This window comes from Dendrobates tinctorius, unplaced genomic scaffold, assembly GCF_039654945.1.
Source record: "Dendrobates tinctorius isolate UK_male_01 unplaced genomic scaffold, ASM3965494v1 ptg000126l, whole genome shotgun sequence".
NCBI classification, from domain to species: domain Eukaryota; kingdom Metazoa; phylum Chordata; class Amphibia; order Anura; family Dendrobatidae; genus Dendrobates; species Dendrobates tinctorius.
In genome coordinates this window covers 1,678,740-1,702,297 of record NW_027361794.1, presented here as the reverse complement: position 1 = coordinate 1,702,297, position 23,558 = coordinate 1,678,740, and the positions used below count along the sequence as shown (strand labels likewise).

General features: G+C 45.1%; 1 protein-coding gene across 1 annotated transcript in view; it reads left to right on the top strand.

The window, feature by feature from the left end:
- LOC141047158 (uncharacterized) overlaps window positions 1-23,558 on the top strand; it is a 139,221-nt gene that overhangs the window by 46,469 nt on the left and 69,194 nt on the right. The window contains exons 8-11 of the mRNA XM_073542116.1: window positions 13,184-13,357; window positions 13,441-13,564; window positions 13,648-13,739; window positions 13,938-14,028. Coding sequence (XP_073398217.1) covers window positions 13,184-13,357; window positions 13,441-13,564; window positions 13,648-13,739; window positions 13,938-14,028 — 481 coding nt within the window. The remainder of the gene's footprint in view (window positions 1-13,183; window positions 13,358-13,440; window positions 13,565-13,647; window positions 13,740-13,937; window positions 14,029-23,558) is intronic.

Below are 23,558 nucleotides of genomic sequence, written 5' to 3'. Positions count from 1 at the left end.
GCGTGCACCCCTATGGATGGTTCTAAATTTATAGTCCAGACTGCAGGGTCAGAAGAGATGGATTGTGGGAACTGGTTGAGGATAATTTGGCAGCTGGGGTCAGCACACCAGGGTTTTTTTTTTTTTGGGATGATCAAAGACATTCAGCCTGGCAACATCTATTTTAACACCTCCACCATTTAAGATCTACACTGATCCCAGTCATGGAAATGCAACAGTGAGTTTTAAGTACAATGCACCAAATGATTTATAACACTGAATTAGCAGACACATTAAAATATGTTTCTAGATGGTAAAGCAGCAGATGACACAGCAGACAGCAAGCAGAGGGAATTTTTACCATTAGAGTCTATTGCAGCAGATGAGACAGCAATCAGAGGTGGGAAGTTGTACCATTTGAATATGTTGCAGAAGACAGCAAGCTACCATGCAAGCTTCTAGTATATTGGTAGCAGTCTTTGTTGATACAACGGTTGGGTAATGACAGAGGCCAAAAGGTCCATGCCTGTAACACCGATCAGCCACCATCTACAGAATTGAATTGGACACTAAACGGAAAGAACAGACTCATTATTCTCCGAGCTAACACCTGTCTGCTGGAACATGTTCCCACTTTTCTTGTCCTGGTTTCATCACTATGAACACATTGTCTGCCCCTCTAGCAGTCATCTCTGCAGGCTGTGGGGGACCTTTATCTCCAGGTTGTTTTACCCAAATTTTTGCACCATCATTTAATGTATGAGTGGGGCTAAAATCTTTATCCCCTCTGACTGTTATTACTGTAGGGGCTGTTCTCTTAATCATCTCCACTTTCTGGAGAGACAAAATCAACAATTGAGCTACCCTATCTCCTTTTTGAATCAACAAGTCACTATCCTTCATCACACCTAAAGGCCCTTTTACATTTAGCGATGCACAGCGATCCGACTGGCGATCCGACCCGGTCAGGATCGCTGGTGCATCGCTAAATGATCGCTAGTGAGCTTTCACACAGAAAGATCTCACAGCGATGCAGCAGCGACGCAGCGCACGATACTCACCTTTCACACACAGCGATCCAGACGTCCTCCTGCCCGCGTCCAGCGTCGCTCGTCTCACACAGCAGGAAGCCCAGCAGGAAGCAGACGACGAGAAATGGAGCCGCCCGATCTCGCGCGATCAGCGATGGACAGCGGGGGAGCCGGTCGGAGGTAAGTATCACACATAGCGATATTGCTAGCAATATCGCTATAACGTTACAAAACCAGTGACGTTTTAGCGATATTACTAGCGATATCGCTATGTGTAAAACCCCCTTTACCTGAGCACACCCCTCTGGTTTGTGCCCATCGATAAGTAGCTTTTTTTCTCCCAGATCTCCACATTTCTGGTGGGCTCACTGAGTCAATCCAAGTCGTTTTTCAGCTGAGTCAGGCTCTTCACTGGCATCAGCAACTGATATTCTGGAATGTTCTTCTGCTACTGAGTTGGAGTCTTTCCAGTGTACCTGAAGCTCAATCAGCATTAAACACAGTCACTTACATTCTTTGTACAATTGCCCAAATATCTTGCCACAGTTCTTTCCCCCACACATCCTTGCTGTATATTTTCCAATCATTCTGAGCTCAATTGGTAACCAGGTAGTTAACCCATTCACCACAGACCATGAATCTGTATACAAATAACATTCACTCAGTGACTCCTGTCTCAAGACACTGTAGATAAAGTTCGGCACATTGGCTTCTCGTTCCCTGTTTTTACCACAAACTCCAGTTAGCATACTGTTCCTGTACTGACACTTTTAGTTCCACAGGTTTATCCTCCAACACCGGCAACAAATCCAATGCCTTTTTGCACTGCTTCTTTTGCTTGTTCAAACTTTATCTGTTGCTCCTCACCCCATTCAGACTGATACTTTTTCCTAGTTACCTTGTAGAAAGATGTATTTGGTCCAGGTGTGGAATGTGCTGTCTCCAAAACCTCAAAAGTCTAATGACCCCTGTGGAGAAACAGGGTTAGTGGGTGCTTTCATCCGCTGGCCCGGCTGTCATTAGCAAGACTGCATGGACCAAGGCTCATACCACTGAACGCCCGCTCTACCTCCCCGTGGGCAACATAGTACACAGACAACACAGGGTTAGGGTAAAACAGTGTGGCCAAGCTTTATTGAACCACAACACCCAGTAGCAAACAGAACAATTCCAGCAATTCCCCCAAGATGGTGCACATTACAAGGTCTCTCCCCTCCGCTGGCTCATAGCGATGCTAGTGGATGTTATGTCAGAGCTCCCAGGGTCGCTATTCCACCTGTGATAACACAGAGAGGAGGTCACGACAAGCGTACGGAGATAACCAAGAGCAGTCCTGTGTTCTTTCAGCTGGGTCTGACATACCCTCAGCTGGGATCCTGAAGAGATTCTTGTCCGTTAAGTGTTTAGCAGAATGTCCGGCTGGTGGCTCTATGTGATGAGATGAGACCCCCGTCTCTCTGTCTCAGGGTCTTTTAAACCCGAGGCAGGTAAGCTAGTTTTAGAATTACCCAGTGTCCTTCAGTCCACCCTCACAGCCTTTCCCTATCTACATTCAAGTCAACAAACTGATTCCAGAATATAAACAAACATCAGATAAGTACACACTATGTTACATGATATATCATTGCGCAAGTCAGCCTTCTGAACCCACCAGAATCCACACTTAAATCCACAAGCCAAATATACAGACAAAAAGTCAATTCCTCCAGGCCTGTAAAAAAGCATAGTCGTCTGGGCAATTAAGATATACTCTGGTTTCTTCACAACCCCAAAAGTCCACTGTTGTGTTTGTACTTTGTCTTTAGGAACAGCAAAGGCAAGAACCCTTCTGTCTAGCCTTTGGTGTAATTTCCCTGTGTCCTTTGTTCCACTGGATACCAGGAACTGTACTGTTTGTGCAGGTCTCTGCACTTTATTAACCCCTTTCTGCCATCTGACGTACTATCCCGTCCATGGTACCCGGGCCCGTATGACCGGGGACGGGATAGTAAATCAGTAAGATCAGTGGCGCTCACGGGGGGGCACTACTATAGAAATTACATAGTTGAAGATCCACCTATCTAAATTAGAAGACGTTACCTGTCCAGATCTGTAAACTTTGAAGCCAAATGACAGCGTACATAGAATGTGCTGACAAGTTAGAAAATCACTTGAAGAAAAATATTATGATGGGCCTGTAAGAGAAAGCGGAGGGTAATGATGCTGTTGGCTTCCTAGATCCCTGATATCTTATTGGGTGAATCCACCTTCTCTCCTTCTGTGCTGCTGAATGTGCTCCTATGGTCCCTATAAGACCAGGTCCTGTCTTTCTGGCCAAACTTTACTGTAATGATCAACAACATTAACCCCTTTCTGCCTTGTGACATACTATCCCGTCCATGTGACCTGGGAATTAATTCACATGGACGGGATAGTACGTCATATGAGATCAGCGGCGCTCACAGGGGGAGCGCCACTGATCGTGGCCAGGTGTCAGCTGATTATCACAGCTGACACCCAGCACTATGTGCCAGGGGTGGTCACGGACCACCGCCTGGCACATTAACCCCTGGCACACTGCGATCAAGCATGATCGCAGTGTACCGTGGGAACAGGGAAGAATCACGTAGGCAGGGATGTGATTGTGCTGTTCCGAGGGCCTCCTCCCTGCAGGCCCCCTGGATCGAATATGGCAGCGGGGGCCTTCAGGGTCCTGCAGGGAGGCGTCTTCCTCAGTGTCTGCTGAGAGCAGGCACTGAGAAAGCCTCTGCAGCACCTGTCAGATCGCTGATATGACAAGGCGCTGTGCAAAGTGTCAGATCAGCGATCTGACACTAGACAGTGATGTCCCCTCCGGGACAATAAAATAAAGTAAAAAAAAAAAAAAAAAAAACACATGTAAAAATAATTTTAAAAAAATCTCTAAATAAATTTAAAAAAACATTCCCCAATAAATTGTTTTTTTTGTAAATAAAAAAAACAATAAAAGTACACATATTTAGTATCGCCGCATCCGTAACAACCTACCCTACAAAACTTTCCTACTAGTTAACCCCTTTAGTGAACCCAATAAAAAACAAAGCAAAAAACAATGCTTTATCATCATACCGCCGAACAAAAAGTGCAATAACGTGCAATCAAAAAGACGAATATAAATTACCATGGTACCACTGAAAACATCATCTTGACCCGCAAAAAACGAGTGACCATACAGCGTCATCAGCAAAACAATAAAAAAGTTATAGCTCGCAGAATAAAGCGATGCAAAAATAATTATTTTTTTATAAAATTGTATAAAAGCGCCAAAGCATAAAAAAATATAAATGAGGTATCGCTTTAATCATTCTGACCTGAAGAATAAAACTGCTTTATCAATTTTACAACATGTGGAACGGTGATGGTACCAATAAAAACATCAACTCGTCCCGCAAAAAATAAGACCTCACATGACTCAGTGGGTCAAAATACGGAAAAATTATGGCTCTCAAAATGTTGTGATGCAAAAACTATTTTTATAATAAAAAGCATCTTTTAGCGTGTGACAGCTGCCAAACATAAAAACCGCCATAAATAGTAAATCAAACCCCCCTTTATCACCCCCTTAGTTAGGGAAAAATAATAACATTTTAAAAAAATGCATTTCTTTCCATTTTCCCACTAGTGTTAGGGTTAGGGCTAGGGTTTGTGTTAGGGTTAGGGCTGAGATTAGGATTAGGGGTGTGTTGGGGTTAGGTTTGTAGGTAGAATTGGGAGGTTTCTACTGTTTAGGCACATCAGGGCTCTCCAAATGCAACATGGCGTCTGATCTCAATTCCAGCCAATTCTGCATTGAAAAAGTCAAACGGTGCTCCTTCCCTTCCAAGCTCTGCCATGAGCCCAAACAGTGGCTTACCCCCACATATGGGGTATCAGCCTACTCAGGACAAATTGGACAACAACTTTTTGGGTCCAATTGCTTCTGTTACCCTTAGGAAAATGATAAAATTGGGGTCTAAAAGATCATGTTTGTGAAAAAAATATGATTTTTTATTTTCACGCCCGGGCATAATAAACTTCTGTGAAGCACCTGGGGGTTCAAAGTGCTCACCACACATCTAGATAAGTTCCTTTGGGGGTCTAGTTTCCAAAATGGGGTCACTTGTGGGGGGTTTCCACAGTTTAGGCACATCAGGGACTTTCCAAACACGACATGGTGTTCGATCTCAATTCCAGCCAAAAATGTCAAATGGTGCTGCTTCTCTTCCGAGCTCTGCCATGCGCCCAAATAGTCATTTACCCTCACATATGGGGTATCATCGTACTCAAAAAAAATTTGCACAATAACTTTTGGGTCCTGTTACCCTTGGGAAAATAAAAATTTGGTTGTGAAAAGATCATTTTTGTGGAAAAAATATGACTTTTTAATTGTACGGCTGTACGTTATAAACTTCTGTGAAGCCCTTGGGGATTCAAAGTTCTCACAACATATCTAGCAAAGTTCCATGGGGGTCTAATTTTCAAAATGGGGTCACTTGTGGGGGATTTTCACTGTTTAGGCACATCAGGGGCTCTCCAAACGTAATATGGTGTCCGATCTGAATTCCAGCCAATTTGGCGTTGAAACAGTCAACCGGCGCTCATTCCCTTCTGAGCTCTGCCATGCGCCGAAACAGTGGTTCCCCCCACATATCAGATATCAGCGTACTCAGGACAAATTTCACAATAACTATTGCAGTCCAATATCTCCTGTTACCCTTGGTAAAATAAAAAAAATTGGACATGAAGTAATTTTTTTGTGAAAAAAAGTTAAATGTTCATTTTTTTTAAACATTCAAAAAATTCCTGTGAAGCACCAGAAGGGTCAGTAAACTTCTTGAATGTGGTTTTGAGCACCTTGAGGGGTGTAGTTTTTAGAATGGTGTCACTTTCTATTTTCTATCATACAGACCCCTCAAAGAGACTTCAAATGTGATGTGGTCCCTAAAAATAAAATGGTGTTGTAAAAATGAGAAATTGCTGGTCAACTTTTAACCTTTATAACTTCCTAAAAAAAAACAAAAAACTGTTGTTCTAAAATTGTGCTGAGGTAAAGTAAACATGTGGGAAATGTTACTTATTAAGTTTTTTGTGTGCCATATCTCTGTGATTTAAGGGCATATAACTTCAAAGTTGAAAAGTTGCGAAATTTTTGCCAAATTTCCATTTTTTCACAAATAAACGAAATTTATATGAATGAAATTTTACCATTGACATGAAGGACAATATGTCACGAGAAAACAGTGTCAGAATCACCGGGATCCATAGAAGTGTTCCAGAGTTATGACCTCATAAAGGGAAAGTGGTCAGAATTGTAAAAATTGGCCCGGTCATTAACGTGCAAACCACCCTTGGGGTAAAGGGGTTAAGATTGATCTCCCACTACCCGGTGACTAATGGTTGGGCTGTATCCACCCTTGGGGAGGACATGTGAATGTATATTGTCTTCCACGTGAAAGAAAACTGATTCTAGTATTTCTTGTCAGTTGGTTTGATGAAGAAAGCATTAGCTAAATCGATCTCTCCATAGCAGGTTCCTTTCTGTTTCTGTATTTGTCCAGTTCCCTATAATCCACACTCGTTCTCCATAAACCATCACTCTTTTTCACGGTCCAAACAGAATTGTTCCATACAGTAATTACAAACACAAGCCCACCTTATACCTTATTCCTCCTCCCTCCCATCCCCCGGACTCGGTATTGTTTCATACTGATCACCTTTGAGCTGAGAGGAATTCCTACAAGAGACAGCTTCATTTTCCCAAATATCACTGGCGCCGCTTCGATACTGGGCTTCACTGACAGCTGAGATGGTCCAGCTGCTACTGCGGGAGGTATCCCAAACTGATGCTATCCGGTAACTATAATATCATCCCTTTCAGTATATTAATGCCAATTATATACTCTGGAATAAGAACAATCATCACTTTGTACATTGTAGTAAGCAAATTTCCTATTTTTAACCCCTTACTTACCGATGACGGAATAGTATGTCATCGGTAAGTATCCCCTGCTTTGGGGTGGGCTTCAGCGGTGAGCCCATCTCAAAGCCGCAACATGTCAGCTGTTATAAACAGCTGACATGTGCCCACAATAAGCGCGATTGGAATCGCGATCCGCTCGCACCTATTAACTAGTTAAATCTCGCTGTCAAAGTTGCGTTTCCGACCGGAGGTGAGCGCGTCTCCGACACCCATCACGTGATCGGGGGTCGGCGACACTTTGCCTCGACAACCGGAGGTCTCATAGAAATGCATTGGGGCTGCAAAATCGGCCAGCAAAACACGGCAAGTGTAAAGCTAGCCTAATAAAGACTAGACTGCTACTGTCAAATATTTCTTAAAGTAGTCTTAAAAGGATCTTCAAAGACAAGTTGTCTTAACGGAGTCCTTAAAGACCGGCTACCAATATGGGTTCCGTCATTTGACATTTTAGCACTACAATAATTCATGAAAGAATAGTTATGTTAAAACCAAGCACACCATTGTTTACTTGAGAAATTTTCAATAAGTTTGATGTGTCACATGACCCTATTCCTATTGAAAAAAATAAAGCTGGATCCAAAATGGCCGACTTCAAAATGGCCGCCATGGTCACCACCCATCTTGAAAAATTTCCCCCCTCCCATATATTAATGTGCCACAAACAGGAAGTTGATATCACCAGTCATTCCCATTATATTTAGGTGCATAAATAAATCGATGTGTAAATGACAGAGAATTGGTCTATGTAAAAGCTCATGTTAAAATTGCATTGCAGTCTGATGTAAATTGGATGCTGGTGTGAAAAATCGGATTGTACTCACATAAAAACGCACTCGTCTGTTTTCTCGGTCCTGATATTGTAACTTTTTTCACACATATGGGTATGAGCTCTTCTGTCGCCTTCTGGAGATAAAGCAGCTTCAGCCGCGGCTCTTTGCCTCTCCTACAGGCAAAATGGGGAAATGAAATACTTTTATTAATCAGTTATTTTTTATTACAATTTTTATGAAGGGAAATTAGAGTAAAATGTCCCCAATCCCTTTTCCCTTCCCCCAATCCAGAATTCTGGGGTGGGATTATCTCTCCAGAGTCCCCTGTACAGGAATATTCGGGCCCCAGCCCCATTATACAGGAGAATAGCGCGATCCCCAGAGTTCTTACACCGGACACAGAGATCAGACAAGGTCTCATATTCAGGCAGTTTCTATTTTACTCCAACCCTCTTTATATGACCGAGATCAGAGTCTCATTATACCGAGTAGAGAAGCTCCAGGGACAAAGACCCCGTCTGGTCCTAACACGCGGGGGCCCGGAGTATCCAGCCACGGGGCCCGGATTCTCTCATTGTGGCCCCAGCGTTTCTTGTAGAATAAATCCCTTTCTCATTCAGTCCTGTAGTAATGACTTTGTTCTCACGTTTTGTAGGAGGGTTCGTCTGTCTCCATCTTATGTTATCAGTGTATGTGCGAGAGACGAGAGACCGACAACCACAGTTTTACCGTGTGTGTCCGGGGTCAGTTCTACAGGGGGATAAAGACACAGGGTCTGTGACCGAAGCTGGGGGTATACAGGTGTATATAACGCACACAGAGGGGTCTGCGACCGAAGCTGGGGATATACAGGTGTATACAGCATACACAGAGGGGTCTGTGACCGAAGCTGGGGGTATACAGGTGTATATAACGCACACAGAGGGGTCTGCGACCGAAGCTGGGGATATACAGGTGTATACAGTGTACACAGAGGGGTCTGTGACCGAAGCTGGGGGTATACAGGTGTATATAACACACACAGAGGGGTCTGTGACCGAAGATGGGGATATACAGATGTATACAGTGTACACAGAGGGGTTTGTGACTGAAGCTGGGGGTGTATGGGTGTAAACAACATACACTGGGGGGTCTGTGACCAAAGCTAGGGGTATACAGGTGTATACAGAGTATACACAGGGGTCTGCGACCGAAGCTGGGGGTATATGGTTGTATACAGTGTACATAGAGGGGTCTGCGACTGAAGCTGGGGGTATACACAGTACACAGAGGGGTCTTCGCTGGGGGTATACAGAGGACACAGAGGGGAACGCACACAGGGGTCTGTACACAGAGGGGTCCTCTCCGTACACCTTGTGCACACACAGCTCCGTTCCATACACCTCGTACACCTCGCAGAAAAAATAAAGACGCGCACTCGTGCTGTAGGAGGAGGTGCTGACTGAACGTGGATATACCACAGGTAAAAGTCAATGGGTAGACAGTCGCACTCAAAATTGAATGTCACTTGCATCAGAGTCATTAAAGGAATTATTATGATTTTTATTTATTTTTTCAATTAATCAAAAAAAGTGAAAAAACACCGCAAACAGAGATCAGATTCCAAACATGAGTATTATACGGATTACACGGTTACGTTTCGACCTATACCTAGGTCTTTCTCAAACCATACTCAATAGGAGTGTCAAAGCATAAGGAAAAAAGAGAATTTTTCAGAGTCTCAAAGCAGGGGCTGTGGCAAGAGAGCGGCAGGAGTCTGCGGTCCGCGACTGTCTAACCATTGACTCGTACACCTCGTACACACGTGGCTCCTCTCTGTAAACCTCGCACACATGGCTCCGCTCCGTACACCTCGTACACACACGGCTCCGCTCCATACACCTCGTACACACACGGCTCCGCTCTGTAAACCTCGTACACACACGGCTCCGCTCCGTATACCTCGTACACACGGCTCCGCTCCGTACACCTCGTACACACACGGCTCCGCTCCGTACACCTCGTACACACTCGGCTTCGCTCCGTACACCTCGTACACACGCGGCTCCGCTCCGTACACCTCGTACACACACGGCTCCGCTCCGTACACCTCGTACACACTCGGCTCCGCTCCGTACACCTCGCACACACACGGCTCCGCTCCGTACACCTCGTACACACACGGCTCCGCTCCGTACACCTCGTACACACACGGCTCCGCACCGTACACCTCGTACACACTCGGCTCCGCTCCGTACACCTCGTACACACGCGGCTCCGCTCTGTACACCTCGTACACACACGGCTCCGCTCCGTACACCTCGTACACACTCGGCTCCGCTCCGTACACCTCGTACACACACGGCTCCGCTCCGTACACCTTACACACACGGCTCCGCTCCGTACACCTCTTACACACACGGCTCCGCTCCGTACACCTCGTACACACGGGGTTCTGCTCCGTACACCTCGTACACACACGGCTCCGCTCCGTACACCTCGTACACACGCGGCTCTGCTCCGTACACCTCGTACACACGGCTCCGCTCCGTACACCTCGTACACACACGGCTCTGCTCCGTACACCTCGTACACACGGCTCCGCTCCGTACACCTCGTACACACACGGCTCCGCTCCGTACACCTCGTACACACACGGCTCCGCTCCGTACACCTCGTACACACGCGGCTCTGCTCCGTACACCTCGTACACACATGGCTCCGCTCTATACACCTCATACACACACGGCTCCGCTCCGTACACCTCGTACACACTCGGCTCTGCTCCGTACACCTCGTACACACACGGCTCCGCTCCGTACACCTCGTACACACACGGCTCCGCTCCGTACACCTCGTACACAGGGGTTCTGCTCCGTACACCTCGTACACACGCGGCTCTGCTCCGTACACCTCGTACACACATGGCTCCGCTCTATACACCTCGTACACACGCGGCTCTGCTCCGTACACCTCGTACACACACGGCTCCGCTCCGTACTCCTCGCACACAGCGGCTCTGCTACATCCACCCTGTAAACCCCTCCTGACCCCACACATAAACTTCCCCTCATCCAGCACCATGACAACCAGCACAGCAGAGTCCTGCATACACTGAGGCCCCTGATCATGTGACCCCTGACTCCTCCCCTCCTGTGACCTCATCACAGGTCCTGTGCGCACAGAGCAGCCATACATGTGGAGTGCGGCTCTGCGGGTGGAGGTCGGTGCCGGAGGCTCCATTATTCTCTGTGGAGTGCGGCTCTGCGGGTGGAGGTCGGTGCCGGAGGCTCCATTATTCTCTGTGGAGTGCGGCTCTGCGGGTGGAGGTCGGTGCTGGAGGCTCCATTATTCTCTATGTGGAGTGCGGCTCTGCGGGTGGAGGTCGGTGCTGGAGGCTCCATTATTCTCTATGTGGAGTGCGGCTCTGCGGGTGGAGGTCGGTGCCGGAGGCTCCATTATTCTCTATGTGGAGTGTGGCTCTGCGGGTGGAGGTAGGTGCTGGAGGCTCCATTATTCTCTATGTGGAGTGCGGCTCTGCGGGTGGAGGTCGGTGCTGGAGGCTCCATTATTCTCTATGTGGAGTGCGGCTCTGCGGGTGGAGGTCGGTGCTGGAGGCTCCATTATTCTCTATGTGGAGTGCGGCTCTGCGGGTGGAGGTCAGTGCTGGAGGCTCCATTATTCTCTGTGGAGTGCGGCTCTGCGGGTGGAGGTCGGTGCTGGAGGCTCCATTATTCTCTATGTGGAGTGCGGCTCTGCGGGTGGAGGTCGGTGCTGGAGGCTCCATTATTCTCTATGTGGAGTGCGGCTCTGCGGGTGGAGGTCGGTGCTGGAGGCTCCATTATTCTCTATGTGGAGTGCGGCTCTGCGGGTGGAGGTAGGTGCTGGAGGCTCCATTATTCTCTATGTGGAGTGCGGCTCTGCGGGTGGAGGTCGGTGCTGGAGGCTCCATTATTCTCTGTGGAGTGCGGCTCTGCGGGTGGAGGTCGGTGCTGGAGGCTCCATTATTCTCTATGTGGAGTGCGGCTCTGCGGGTGGAGGTCGGTGCTTGAGGCTCCATTATTCTCTATGTGGAGTGCGGCTCTGCGGGTGGAGGTCGGTGCTGGAGGCTCCATTATTCTCTATGTGCAGTGTGGCTCTGCGGGTGGAATTCGATGCTGGAGGCTCCATTATTCTCTATGTGGAGTGTGGCTCTGCGGGTGGAGGTCGGCTGGAGGAGCGCTGCACAATGGAGGAGATGGTAAACCGCAGCGGAATCCGCAGAAAGAATTGATATATCATTTCTTTCTGCGGATTGAAAACCGCAGCAAATCCGCGTGGAAAATTCCGCAGCGTCTGCACAGCGGTTTTTTTTTTCACATAGGGTATAATGCTACCGTACAACGCATCAGAAACTGCTGCGGATCCGCAGAGCCAAATCAGCTACGGATCCACAGCAGAATCCGCAGCGTGTGCTCAGATCCCAAGTCTAATAGTACGGTGCCTTTCTTGGTTCGCACACACAGTATAATGTTCCTAGAAATCCTCCATCCCCAATTTTTGTTGTTCTTGGTGTTTTCCATATGGAAGCCTACAAGAAAATGCTAAACACATCGTATCCATAGGAAACAATCTCTGTACATGGAGACATTGGCCTCAGATATCTCCTGTCTTGTTATTCTTTTCTAAAAGCCTCAAACTTTTGTGTGTGACTCAGACCTGAGATCTAACGTGATAGAAGATTACAGTGCGGGGAAGACGGGAAACCTTCATATAGACGGCCGGTGGGGATGGAGTCAGTGACGGACTCTGGCCAAATATGTTCCTAGAGCCGTAGTAGAAGATGAAGATGTCGTCCTCATCATGAAGTAGTTATTTCTCCTGTCCCGTGTAATGAATATCTCCTGCAGTATTGCTAATGCCGATTCCAGTGTCGATAAATGAGACGAGAATTAGCGTTATGGAAGATGTCTATGAGAAACGTATTCAGCTGCCGACTCCGAGGAGGAAACTGCTTGTTGTCTGTGGCCTAAATATATAGGTTTTATTAGTAGATGTAAAGAAGGAAACTAAATACTGTAAAATAATAAATCTCCTCATATGTTTCCCTTATTATCTCCAGTAATTGTATTATTACACAGGATTGTTATGATGTTACATCGGCTCATCATCTTCTCATTCAGGTCTCTACAATATCGGATCCTCTCAGTGAAGATATTCTATAGAAGATAATTTTCCTGATTTACCCATCAAGGATGGATATGGACAGAGACAAGATGGCGGAGAGGATATTACACCTCACCCTAGAGATCCTCTTCCGGCTTACTGGAGAGGTGAGAGATTCTGATGACGTCACATTACATCATTCTTATCTATGGGAATAACAGATGGACAGAACTGGAGAGGTGAGGACTCTGGAAATGTCTGTAGTGAGATTTATTAATGTGTCTCTCCATAACCAGGATTACACAGTAGTGAAGAAGACCTCTAGTGAGCGCTGTCAGGATCCTGTGTCTGAGGGATGGAGAAGACCCCTGAGCCCAATCACAGGGCCTCCACCTCACCCCCTGATACATGAGGACATCAATGACCAGAAGATCCTAGAACTCACCTACAAGATGACTGAGCTGCTGACTGGAGAGGTGACACTGCTGGGAATGCTGGGACATTATACAGTATTGCTATGAAGGGATCGGAGGGATGACGGTATCATTGTATGTGTCAGGTTCCTATAAGATGTCAGGATGTCGCAGTCTATTTCTCCATGGAGGAGTGGGAGTATTTAGAAGGACACAAAGATTTATACAAGGATGTCATGATGGAGGTTCACCAGCCCCTCACATCATCAGGTAATAGACAGGACTAAATACACATGGCCTATAATTATCTGTATGTAAAGAATGAATTCAGTCCCTGTATGTGTTTCCTCCAGATCTATCCAGTAAGATGAGACCAGAGAGATGTCCCCGTCCTCTTCCACAGGACTGTAAACAAGAAGATCCCAATGTTCCTCAGGATCATCAGGTAGATGGAGAGAAGGTGTCATGAGATCTCCCCTATGATGTGTAGACGGCTGTGAAGGTCTTGTGCTCAGTCTTGTTTTATCCACCAGTATTATATGTTTTATACTTGTGTAATGAGAACGGTGGAGATGGCAGGATTAGAGCTGATCATAGATGTGACTTCTCCATCTGTCTGTGACTTTTACAATATTTGTTTCAGGGTGAAGATCTGACCCATATTAATACTACAGAGACATATGTGAGAGGTGATGAGTGGTGTAAAGAGGAGATTCCTACATATGACTACCCTGGTGAGTTGTAACCTCTAAATGCAGACAAGTCACAGATTCTTCTCAGTCACCGGCTGTGGCTGCTTTATCGGGGGGTGCAATCCGGCCATATCACAATTGTGTGATCGCCATTTTGCCTTTAGACAACAATATTCTCCTCCATCTGAAAATGTTAAAATTACTTTGTGAAAGTGGCTGATTGTTACCTTCCCAAATTTGTAAACTACAGTACAAAGCCAAATGACAGCATATGTAGAATGTGCTGACAAGTTAAAAAATCACTTGGGAAAAAAAATATGATGGGCCTGTAAGAAAATACAAAATCAGAAGATGTACATGAAACAAGAGGGGATTATAGGGAGAAAAATGTGAAGCGCAAGCTTCTAAGTGTAGTAGTTAATTATCAAAGGTATCTACTTAGTGTGAATACACTCACCTATTTGGTGTCTTGAGATACTGCATGTAGATCCAATCCCTGGATCACTCCATTCCTCTTTCCATTCAGTTTGCTGCAAAGATCTGTGAACTAGTGAGAGCACTGGAAAGTGCTTTCATAGGTTATAACACTTGGTGAATGTTTTTCCCAGCAGTATGCGCTCCTGAAGGATGATGATGGAACTTGATATTTAGATTCAAGGATGATTTTTATTTTTTTTATTTTTAATTCAAAAATAGAATACTATTGTATGTGTATGTGGTTCCAGACTTCCCTCTGCATATAGCAAGAAGCTTTGTCTGTCCTGCACGGACGATGTATTACGTGCAGAGCAGCCCTCCCTACTGGACAGTATAAAAACACTCATCAGACAGGAAGTCCAATTTTCTATGGCGACATTTTCCCATACACTGACACCACAGCCCCCTCCTACTAGAAAGTGGAAATTGGCACCTATGGAATCTGACTCGGGTGAGATTGATACCTCTAACTCAGAGGATGCTTGGGAAAATGAGGGTTCCACTTTCGCCCACAAATCCGATAACAAGAAATACTATTTCTCTTCCGATATGGGAGAATTAGTTAGTATGGTGAGGGGCACTATGGGATTGGAAGAGGAGGAAGTGGAATTCTCTATACAGTATGAGATGTTTGGGGGGCTGAAGCCTAAAGCCCAAAAGGGGTTTCCCCTTCACGAAAATATCCGAAATCTGGTTATGCAGGAATGGGCCCTCCCCGAGAAGGGGCTTAGTGTCCCCTCAGAATTGAGAAAGTGGTTTCCCTTGGATGGAGATTGCTCCTTATGGGAAGTCCCTAAATTGGACGTGCAGGTATCCAGGGTAACTAAGAGAACAGCTCTTCCATTTGAGGATTCATCGCAGCTCAAGGATCCCATGGATCGGAAGATAGAGAGTTTGCCTAGGAAATCCTGTGACACCTCCACAACCCTGCTTAAAGCCAATATAGCCTCTACGTGTGTAGCCAGGTCCCGGTTCTGCTGGCTGTGTATGCTGGAGGATCACCTCACTCAGGGGACCTCCAGGGAAGAAATCCTTGACTCTCTCCCCCTATTACAAAAAGTGACAGGGTTCCTAGCGGATGCTTCCGCTGAGTCCGTCTGGGTAGCAGCAAAATCTGCGGTCCTCTCCCACTCAGCCAGGAGAACACTGTGGCTGAAATCTTGGGGAGGAGACTTTGCATCAAAAAACAAAACTCTGTGTGATTCCCTTTCAGGGAAATTATATATTTGGCCCAGTTCTGGACGATATCTTGTAGAAAGCCACTGATAAAAAGAAGTCGCTTCCGGAACAAAAGAAACACAGGAAACTATTTTTTCATTCCCCCCCCCGTGACCAGTCCTCCCAGAGAGATTTCAAGGGGAAGGGCAAAACGGGCTGGTGGAGTTATCCAAAAGGAGGTAAGGGCAGAAATATTCTTGCCCTCAACAACAACAAAATACCACGGACAAACAATGACGGTTCTCCAATCGGGGCCGACTCTCAAATTTCATAGATCATTGGAAATCCATATCAGACTCATTGAATAATAAAAGGAATATAACCATAATTTTTTGTGTACATGAATTCCCTTAAAAAACGAAACCTTTATTGATAATTTGGATTAAAAAATACCTATTCCCGTGAAAAAAATGGAACAAAGTCCACAAAAATTGACAAAATAGAAGACCATGAAAAAGCCCTACAAAAGAACTACAATAACCTATCTGCACACCTTCCTGTTATGATTGAGTCACTGTAGGAGGCAAAAACAGAAATGCTAGCTAAGTCCAGAAAACCAGAAAAGTTGGCAACTATCGGATTGCAGACCCCTGAACCTATCAACACAACTAGCAGTAGCCGTGGGGGGTTCCTACGATGCCCTAGACCCCTCGATCACAGCTGGAGAATTAAATAGGCCTAAAGAAAGGGGAAATCTAAACTGCCCCAGAGCAGACCCCAAAGCAATAGGCAGCCCCCAACATATAATGACGGTGAAGCAAGATGAAAACACTAACACAGGCAGAAAGATAGACTGAGCAAAGACGGGGCCCAAGCTAACTAGATAGAAAAGGACAGGAAGGCTGCTGTCTGCAATCCGTGAAAAACCCTATGAAAATAAGAGCCAACAGACTGACAGTGAAAAAGGCCCTGAAGACGCTAGGCTTCAAAAAAGCTATGTCAGTACTCAGGAATATTCTGAAGACAGAGCTACAGGCAAAAGGAGATTCAGCTCACCCCAGCAGGGAATGGCAGAATACAGAAAAGCAAGGAAAACAAAACACAAAAGCTAACAGGCAAAGCAGAAAACTTAGCTTTAGAGGAGCAGGAATCAGACTGGTGTCCTAGAAGTCCACAGAGAAATCACCCGCAGGGCAGAAGGGCGTCGGCAGCCTTATATCCAGTCCGTGACTCCACTCAGCCAGTCATCCTCATTAGGCTCAGGTGCCTGATAATCGGGCTCATTACCTTCCTTTACCAGAATAGGTAGTTCACCAGACCTCAGTGACTAAGGGGAAAATGAACTCACAACACCTTCCTTACCGTGGAGGTTGGCACCCTAAAAGATACGATTATTTGGCGCCCCCACTCAACGTCGACTCACCCTATCTCCCCTATCTCACCCTAGATGAAAAGGTGGGAAAACAATATTCAATAGAAAGGGGATGAAGGAAGGGGAAATAAAGCAAAAATGCAGAAAAAACCTTTTGTATAGGAAAAGATAACAATTCCTATTGTATCCACATGAAGGGCTAGCAGAAAAAAAGGCTATTTAGCCTAAAAATACTAAGCAATATATGCTACCCCAAAAAAGACCACTTTACAAAGATTTAGAAAATGTGATCAAAAAGAAGTACTAAACGTACATTGCCACAATTAATGATAGGCATAACCCCATGCAGTAATATACATGCGCCAAAAAGCGGTACTGATAGTAAATAACCTTATTTTGGACATTTAAAGTCCAATAGATGAAAACATATATAATATGCACCACATGGTGGTTACTTCTCATAAGAAGTCGCCTCGACGCATTTCCCCGGTGTAACGGTTCATCAGGCGGCCTAAGACTTTAGTGCCACAGATGTTGGATAAACTCTATGATGCCCCAGATACCATGATGAAAAAGGCATGGAAAGACTGGAATTCGAGAGTCCTCCCCCTCATCCCTGCAGGCACACCTCCAAACATCCTTGCTGTCAGATATACAGACACTTCTACAAGCAAGAGCAATCTCCCCAGTACCGCAACAGGAGATAGGCCACTCCTCTTGCCTGTTCGTAATAGTAAAACCATCAGGAAAGCACAGAGTCATCATAAACGTAAAACCCTTGAACCAAGTAGTAAAGTACAGACGATTCAAAATGGAGTCGGTCAAGTCAGCAATCCCTCTCTTAGGACAGAATTGGGTTATGGCCACAATAGACTTGAGGGACACCAACTATCACGTCCCAATTCATCCAGATCACAGGAAATTCCTCAGGTTTGCGGTTTCCCAGGGTCACCAGGTCAACCACTACCAATTCAATGTCCTGCCGTTCGGGGTGTCATCAGCCCCTCAAGTGTTTACCAAGATAATGGCAGAGGCAATGATCTTCATTCATCAGCAGGGGATTTGCATTGTCACGTACGTAGACAACCTTCAAATAGTGGCTCCATCCATAACTTGCCTGAACCAAGACTTGGGTCTCTGGAAATTTTACAGTCCTTGGTTTGGATCCCAAACTTGGAAAAATCAGACCTTCATCCTTCACCAAGGAAGAAGTTTTTGGGGATACTCCTGGACTCAGAAAAGAGAATGTCCTTTGTCCTTTTTACCCAGGGAATGACAGCTCGACCTTGTAAAGAGGCTCTCCAGGTTCAGGGATCAGAGAGCATCAACCCTGAGGGACTCGATGTCCATCCTGGGTTCACTTACAGCATGCATCCAAGCGGTCGCCTGGGCTCAAGCCCCTACTCTGATTCTTCAGTCCCATGTACTCTGGTGTGCAAAGAAATGTCGGAACTCGCTGACCAAGAGAACCCTCCCCCCTCCCCTTCCTGGTCATGTGAAGGCTTCTCTCCTATGGTGGATGTACTACCAGAACCACCAGCGGGGTGTCAGCTGGAATCGGCTTCCCCTAAAAATCCTCACCACAGACGCCAGTCAGAGAGACTAAGGTGCTATAGTGGAGAGATCACACTTCCATGATATATGGACCCCAGACGTCAGAGCCAGCTCCTCAAATGTGAGAGAGCTGAAAGTGGTAGAGGAGGCGTTGAAGGCAGGCAGCATCAACCCTTGTCCGAAATCATCATGTATGCATCTGTTCAGACATCGTAACTACAGTGGACTACCTCCGACACAAAATACTTCAATCTAAAATTAGTGGCTGCAAGAATTTTTTTCCTGGCAGAAAAACATCTGTTTTCCATATCAGCAGTACATCTGAGGGCATCAGACAATGCACAGGCAGACTTCCTCAGCAGGAAGGACGTTCATCCTGGGAATGGTGCCTGGACCAAACAGTATTTTTGTCTCTGGTGTCAAGGTGCAGAAATTCCGATGTAGACCTTTTTGCCAGCAGTCAAAACGCGAAGGTGGATACAATTTTTCTTTTTTTTTTTTCCCCTCAGTCCCATCGACGGAGCATGGGGAGTGGATACCCTCTACCATCCTTGCAAGTTCAGTTTAGCTTACGCCTTCCCACCGATTCCCATGATAGCAAGAACAATACAGAAGATGCGTTCGGAGCAGGTCACTACAATCCTGGTGGCTCGCATGTGGCCAGGGAGAAGCTGGTACGGAGCTCTATGAAACATGGCTCAGGAAGGCCCAATACTTCTGCCCCAGAAGGTCAACCGCTTTCTCCAGGGTCCTCTGCTGCATCCAAACCCACACAAGTTGAACCTTGTGGCCTCGCTACTGAAGCCAGAATTCTTAAGGCTAAAGGCCTTTCCGATAAAGTGATTCAAACTCTACAGAGAATCATAGAATCGTAGAGTTGGAAGGGACCTCCTGGGCCATCTGGTCCAACCCCCTGCTCAAAGCAGGATTCGCTAAATCATCCCAGTCAGATGTCTGTCCAGCCTCTGTTTGAAGACTTCCATTGAAGGAGAACTCACCACTTCTCGTGGCAGCCTGTTCCACTCATTGATCACTCTAACTGTCAAAAAGTTTTTTCTAATATCTAATCTGTGTCTCCTCCCATTCAGTTTCATCCCATTGCTTCTAGTCTTTCCTTGTGCAAATGAGAATAAAGTTGATCCTTCTACAATGTGACAGCCCTTTAGATATTTGTAGACAGCTATTAAGTCTCCTCTCAGTCTTCTCTTTTGCAAACTAAACATTCCCAAATCCTGCAACCTTTCCTCATAAGACAGGGTTTGCAGACCGGTCACCATTCTGGTCACTCGTTTCTGAACTTGCTCCAGTTTGTTGATGTCTTTTTTAAAATGTGGTGCCCAAAACTGGACACAATATTCCAGATGAGGTCTGACCAAAGAGGAGTAGAGGGAAATAATGACTTCACGTGATCTAGACTGTATGCTTCTGTTAATACATCCTAGAATTGCATTTGCCTTTTTTGCTGCTGCATCACACTGTTGACTCATATTCAGTCTGTGATCTATTAGTATACCCAAGTCTTTTTCACATGTGCTGTTGCTTAGCCCTATTCCTCCCATTCTGTATATGATTTTTTCATTTTTATTGCCCAGATGTAGTACTTTGCATTTCTCCCTGTTAAAAACCATTCTGTTAGTTGCTGCCCACTTCTCCAGTTTATTTAAATCTTTTTGAATCCTCTCTCTCTCTTCTCTAGTATTAGCTATCCCTCCTAGCTTTGTGTCATCAGCAAATTTAATCAGTTTACCCTCAATTCCTTCATCTAAATCGTTGATAAAGATGTTGAACAATACAGGGCCCAGGACAGAGCCCTGTGGTACCCCACTTGAGACATTCTTCCAACTGGATGTGCAGCCATTTACGACCACTCTTTAGGTCCGATCACTAAGCCAGTTATGAATCCACCTAACAGTTGCCTTGTCCATTCCATACTTAGTCATTTTTTCAATAAGGATTGTATGAGAGACTTTGTCAAATGCTTTGCTGAAGTCAAGATATACTATATCTACAGCATTTCCTTGATCCACCCAATCGGTGATACCGTCATAGAAGGAAATTAAGTTAGTCTGACATGACTTATTAGTTACAAACCCATGCTGACTCTGTTTAATCACTTCATTCTTATCCAGGTATTGACATACATGTTGTTTAATAATTTGTTCAAAGATCTTTCCTGGTATAGAAGTCAGACTCACCGGCCTATAGTTGCCTGGGTCCACCTTCTTCCCCTATTTGAAGATAGGAACAACATTTGCTCTTCTCCAGTCTTCTGGCACTTCTCCTGTTCTCCAAGAATTTTCAAAGATTATGGAGAGGGGTTCAAAAATTTCTTCTGCTATCTCCTTCAGTACTCTGGGGTGTAATTCATCTGGACCTGGAGACTTGAATTCATTTAGGTTAGCTAAGTGTTTCCTCACTATCTTTCTGTTTATAGATATCCTGGATTCTTCTATTCCCTTAATAGGACAGTGAAGAACAGTTGATGTTACATTTCCTTTCTGAGAGAAAACAGATGCAAAATAGGAATTTAAAAGTTCAGCCTTCTCAACATCCTGTCTTACCATTTCATCATTTTCATCCTGTAAAAATCCTATAGCATCTTTGACTTTTCTTTTACTTTTGACATATCCCCAAAATCCTTTATTGCTTTTGACATCTCTTGCAAGTCTCAATTCATTTTCAGCTTTAGTAATCTGATTTGTGCTCTGCAGGTTCTGCAGACAGCATTATATTCTTCTTTAGATATGCCTCCCTCTTTCCATTTTATAAACATTTTTTTCTTCCTTTTTAGCATGTGCTTAAGTTCTGTGTTCATCCATCCTGGTTTCCTTAAATGCTTCCTATTCTTCCCTCTTTTCGGAATTGTTAACAACTGTGCTCTGAGAATTTCATTTTTCAAGATTTCCCATCCTTCCTGGACATTTTTGTCTTTAAGGATATCCAGCCATTGGATCCCTCCAATTCTCTTTCTGAATCCCTTAAAATCTGCCTTTCTGAAATCTAACCTTGACGTCTGAGTCTTCACAGGTCTTCCGCCTCTAGTTATCCAAAATTCTAAAATGGCATGGTCGCTACCTCCTAGGGTCCCAGCCACTTTTACCTCCTCAACCATTTCCTCCCTGTTTATAAGGATTAGATCCAAGGTAGCAGTTCCCCTTGTTTTCTCCCTTACCTTTTGGAAGATAAAGTTGTCAGCAAGAGAGGATAAGGATTTCCTTGACCTGTTAGTTTTGCCTGAGAGAGATTCCCAACAAATGTCTGGATAGTTGAAATCTCCCATGACAACTATGTCATATTTTTTGGAGAACTTGGCCATTTGATGCATAAAGAGTTCATCCATATCTTCAGCTTGCACAGGCGGCCTGTAGTAAATGCCTACAATGGTGTCCTTTCCATTGTTCTGTCCTTGTATTCTTACCCAAACAGTTTCCACAGAACTCCCAGTCTCTGAAGCTTCAATCTCTGTGCAGATATACTCGTTTCTAACATACAATGCGACACCCCCTCCTCGTTTATCAAGTCTGTTTCTTGCAAATAAGTTGTATCCTTCTAGTCTTGTATTCCAATCATGTGTATCGTCCCACCAAGTTTCTGTGATTCCAATGACATCATATTTCTTTTCCTGTGTTAGTAGTTCCAATTCTCCTTGTTTGTTGCCCATGCTTTGTGCATTAGTATAGAAACATTTTAGTTTGTGATTGGTTTCTCTTTCTCCAATATTTTTATTAATTAGATTCTTTCGTCTTTGTTCTTCCTTTCCACTTCTAATTGCAGAGTTCTCAATAGCATTTGTCAGGTGTATGGCTTTTTCTGGTCTTTTGCTTCCCTTCCCATGTTGTTCTAGTTTAAAGCTCTCCTTACAAGTGTAGCAAGGCGACTTCCAAATACATGATAGCAAGAACAATACAAGAAGTAAGAAACCCGTGACTAACGCCATTTATGGGAAGGGTTTGGAAAAAATTTTCATCTTGGTGTTTCCCAGTCACTCCTGATCCCTTCCATCCTAATATCGCACAAATATTAGTTTCTTCAAAACGGCTTATATCTAGGACTCACACCTAGTACACTGAAGGTGCAGGTGTCAGCCCTTAGTTCTTTTTACGATCAAGATCCGGCGGGCCATTGATGGGTCAAACGCTTCATGACCTCAGAAACTAGAATTCATCCTAGACTCCGAGGTCAAGTTCCCCCTAGGACTTGAATATAGTTCTTAAATGTTTGACCAAGGATCCGTTTGAGCCTCTGTCATCCGTGACTCTAAAGAACTTAACACTTAAAACTCTGTTTTTGGTAGCAATTACTACCACGAGGTGTGTAGGAGAATTAAAGGCCCTGTCAATTCAAGAACCCTATTTGACTATCACAGAGGATAGTATCATCCTAAGACTGGATCCCTCCTTTACTGTATGTCTAAAGTAGTCTCAAACTTTCATAGGTTCCAGGACACTGTATTGCCTTCCTTCTGTCCAAATCCCTCCAATGCAAAGGAAGAAGTCTTCCACACCCTCGATGTCCGTAGGATAGTTGGAGAGTTGACCAGAATTTATTCGTTCAGTTTTCCGTTCGGAATAAAGGCAAAAAGGTGGCAAAGAATACAATTGCAAATTGGATCAGGCAAGCTATCAGCCTCACATTCATCCCAGAACGTTCCTCCTACATCTCTGAAAGCCCATTCTACTCGTTCAGTTTCAACATCATGGGCAAAGAGAGGGGACACTTCTTCGGAGCAGATATGCAGAGCCGCCACCTGGTCGTCTGTCCATACATTCACCAGACACTATAGACTAAGTTTCAACAGGGAGTTAACGTTTGGCAGACGAGTTCTGCAGGCTGTTGTCCCTCTCTAGAAATTAGTTGCTGGTACTCCTCCGATATGGCTGTCGTGGAAGGTGACTAGAGAAAATAGAGTTAGTCTTGCCAGTAATTCGGTTTCTAGGAACCTTCCAAGACAGCACTAATTTCCCTCCCTAGCTAATACTTATTGGATGGTTCCTGAACTTTGGTAACTATA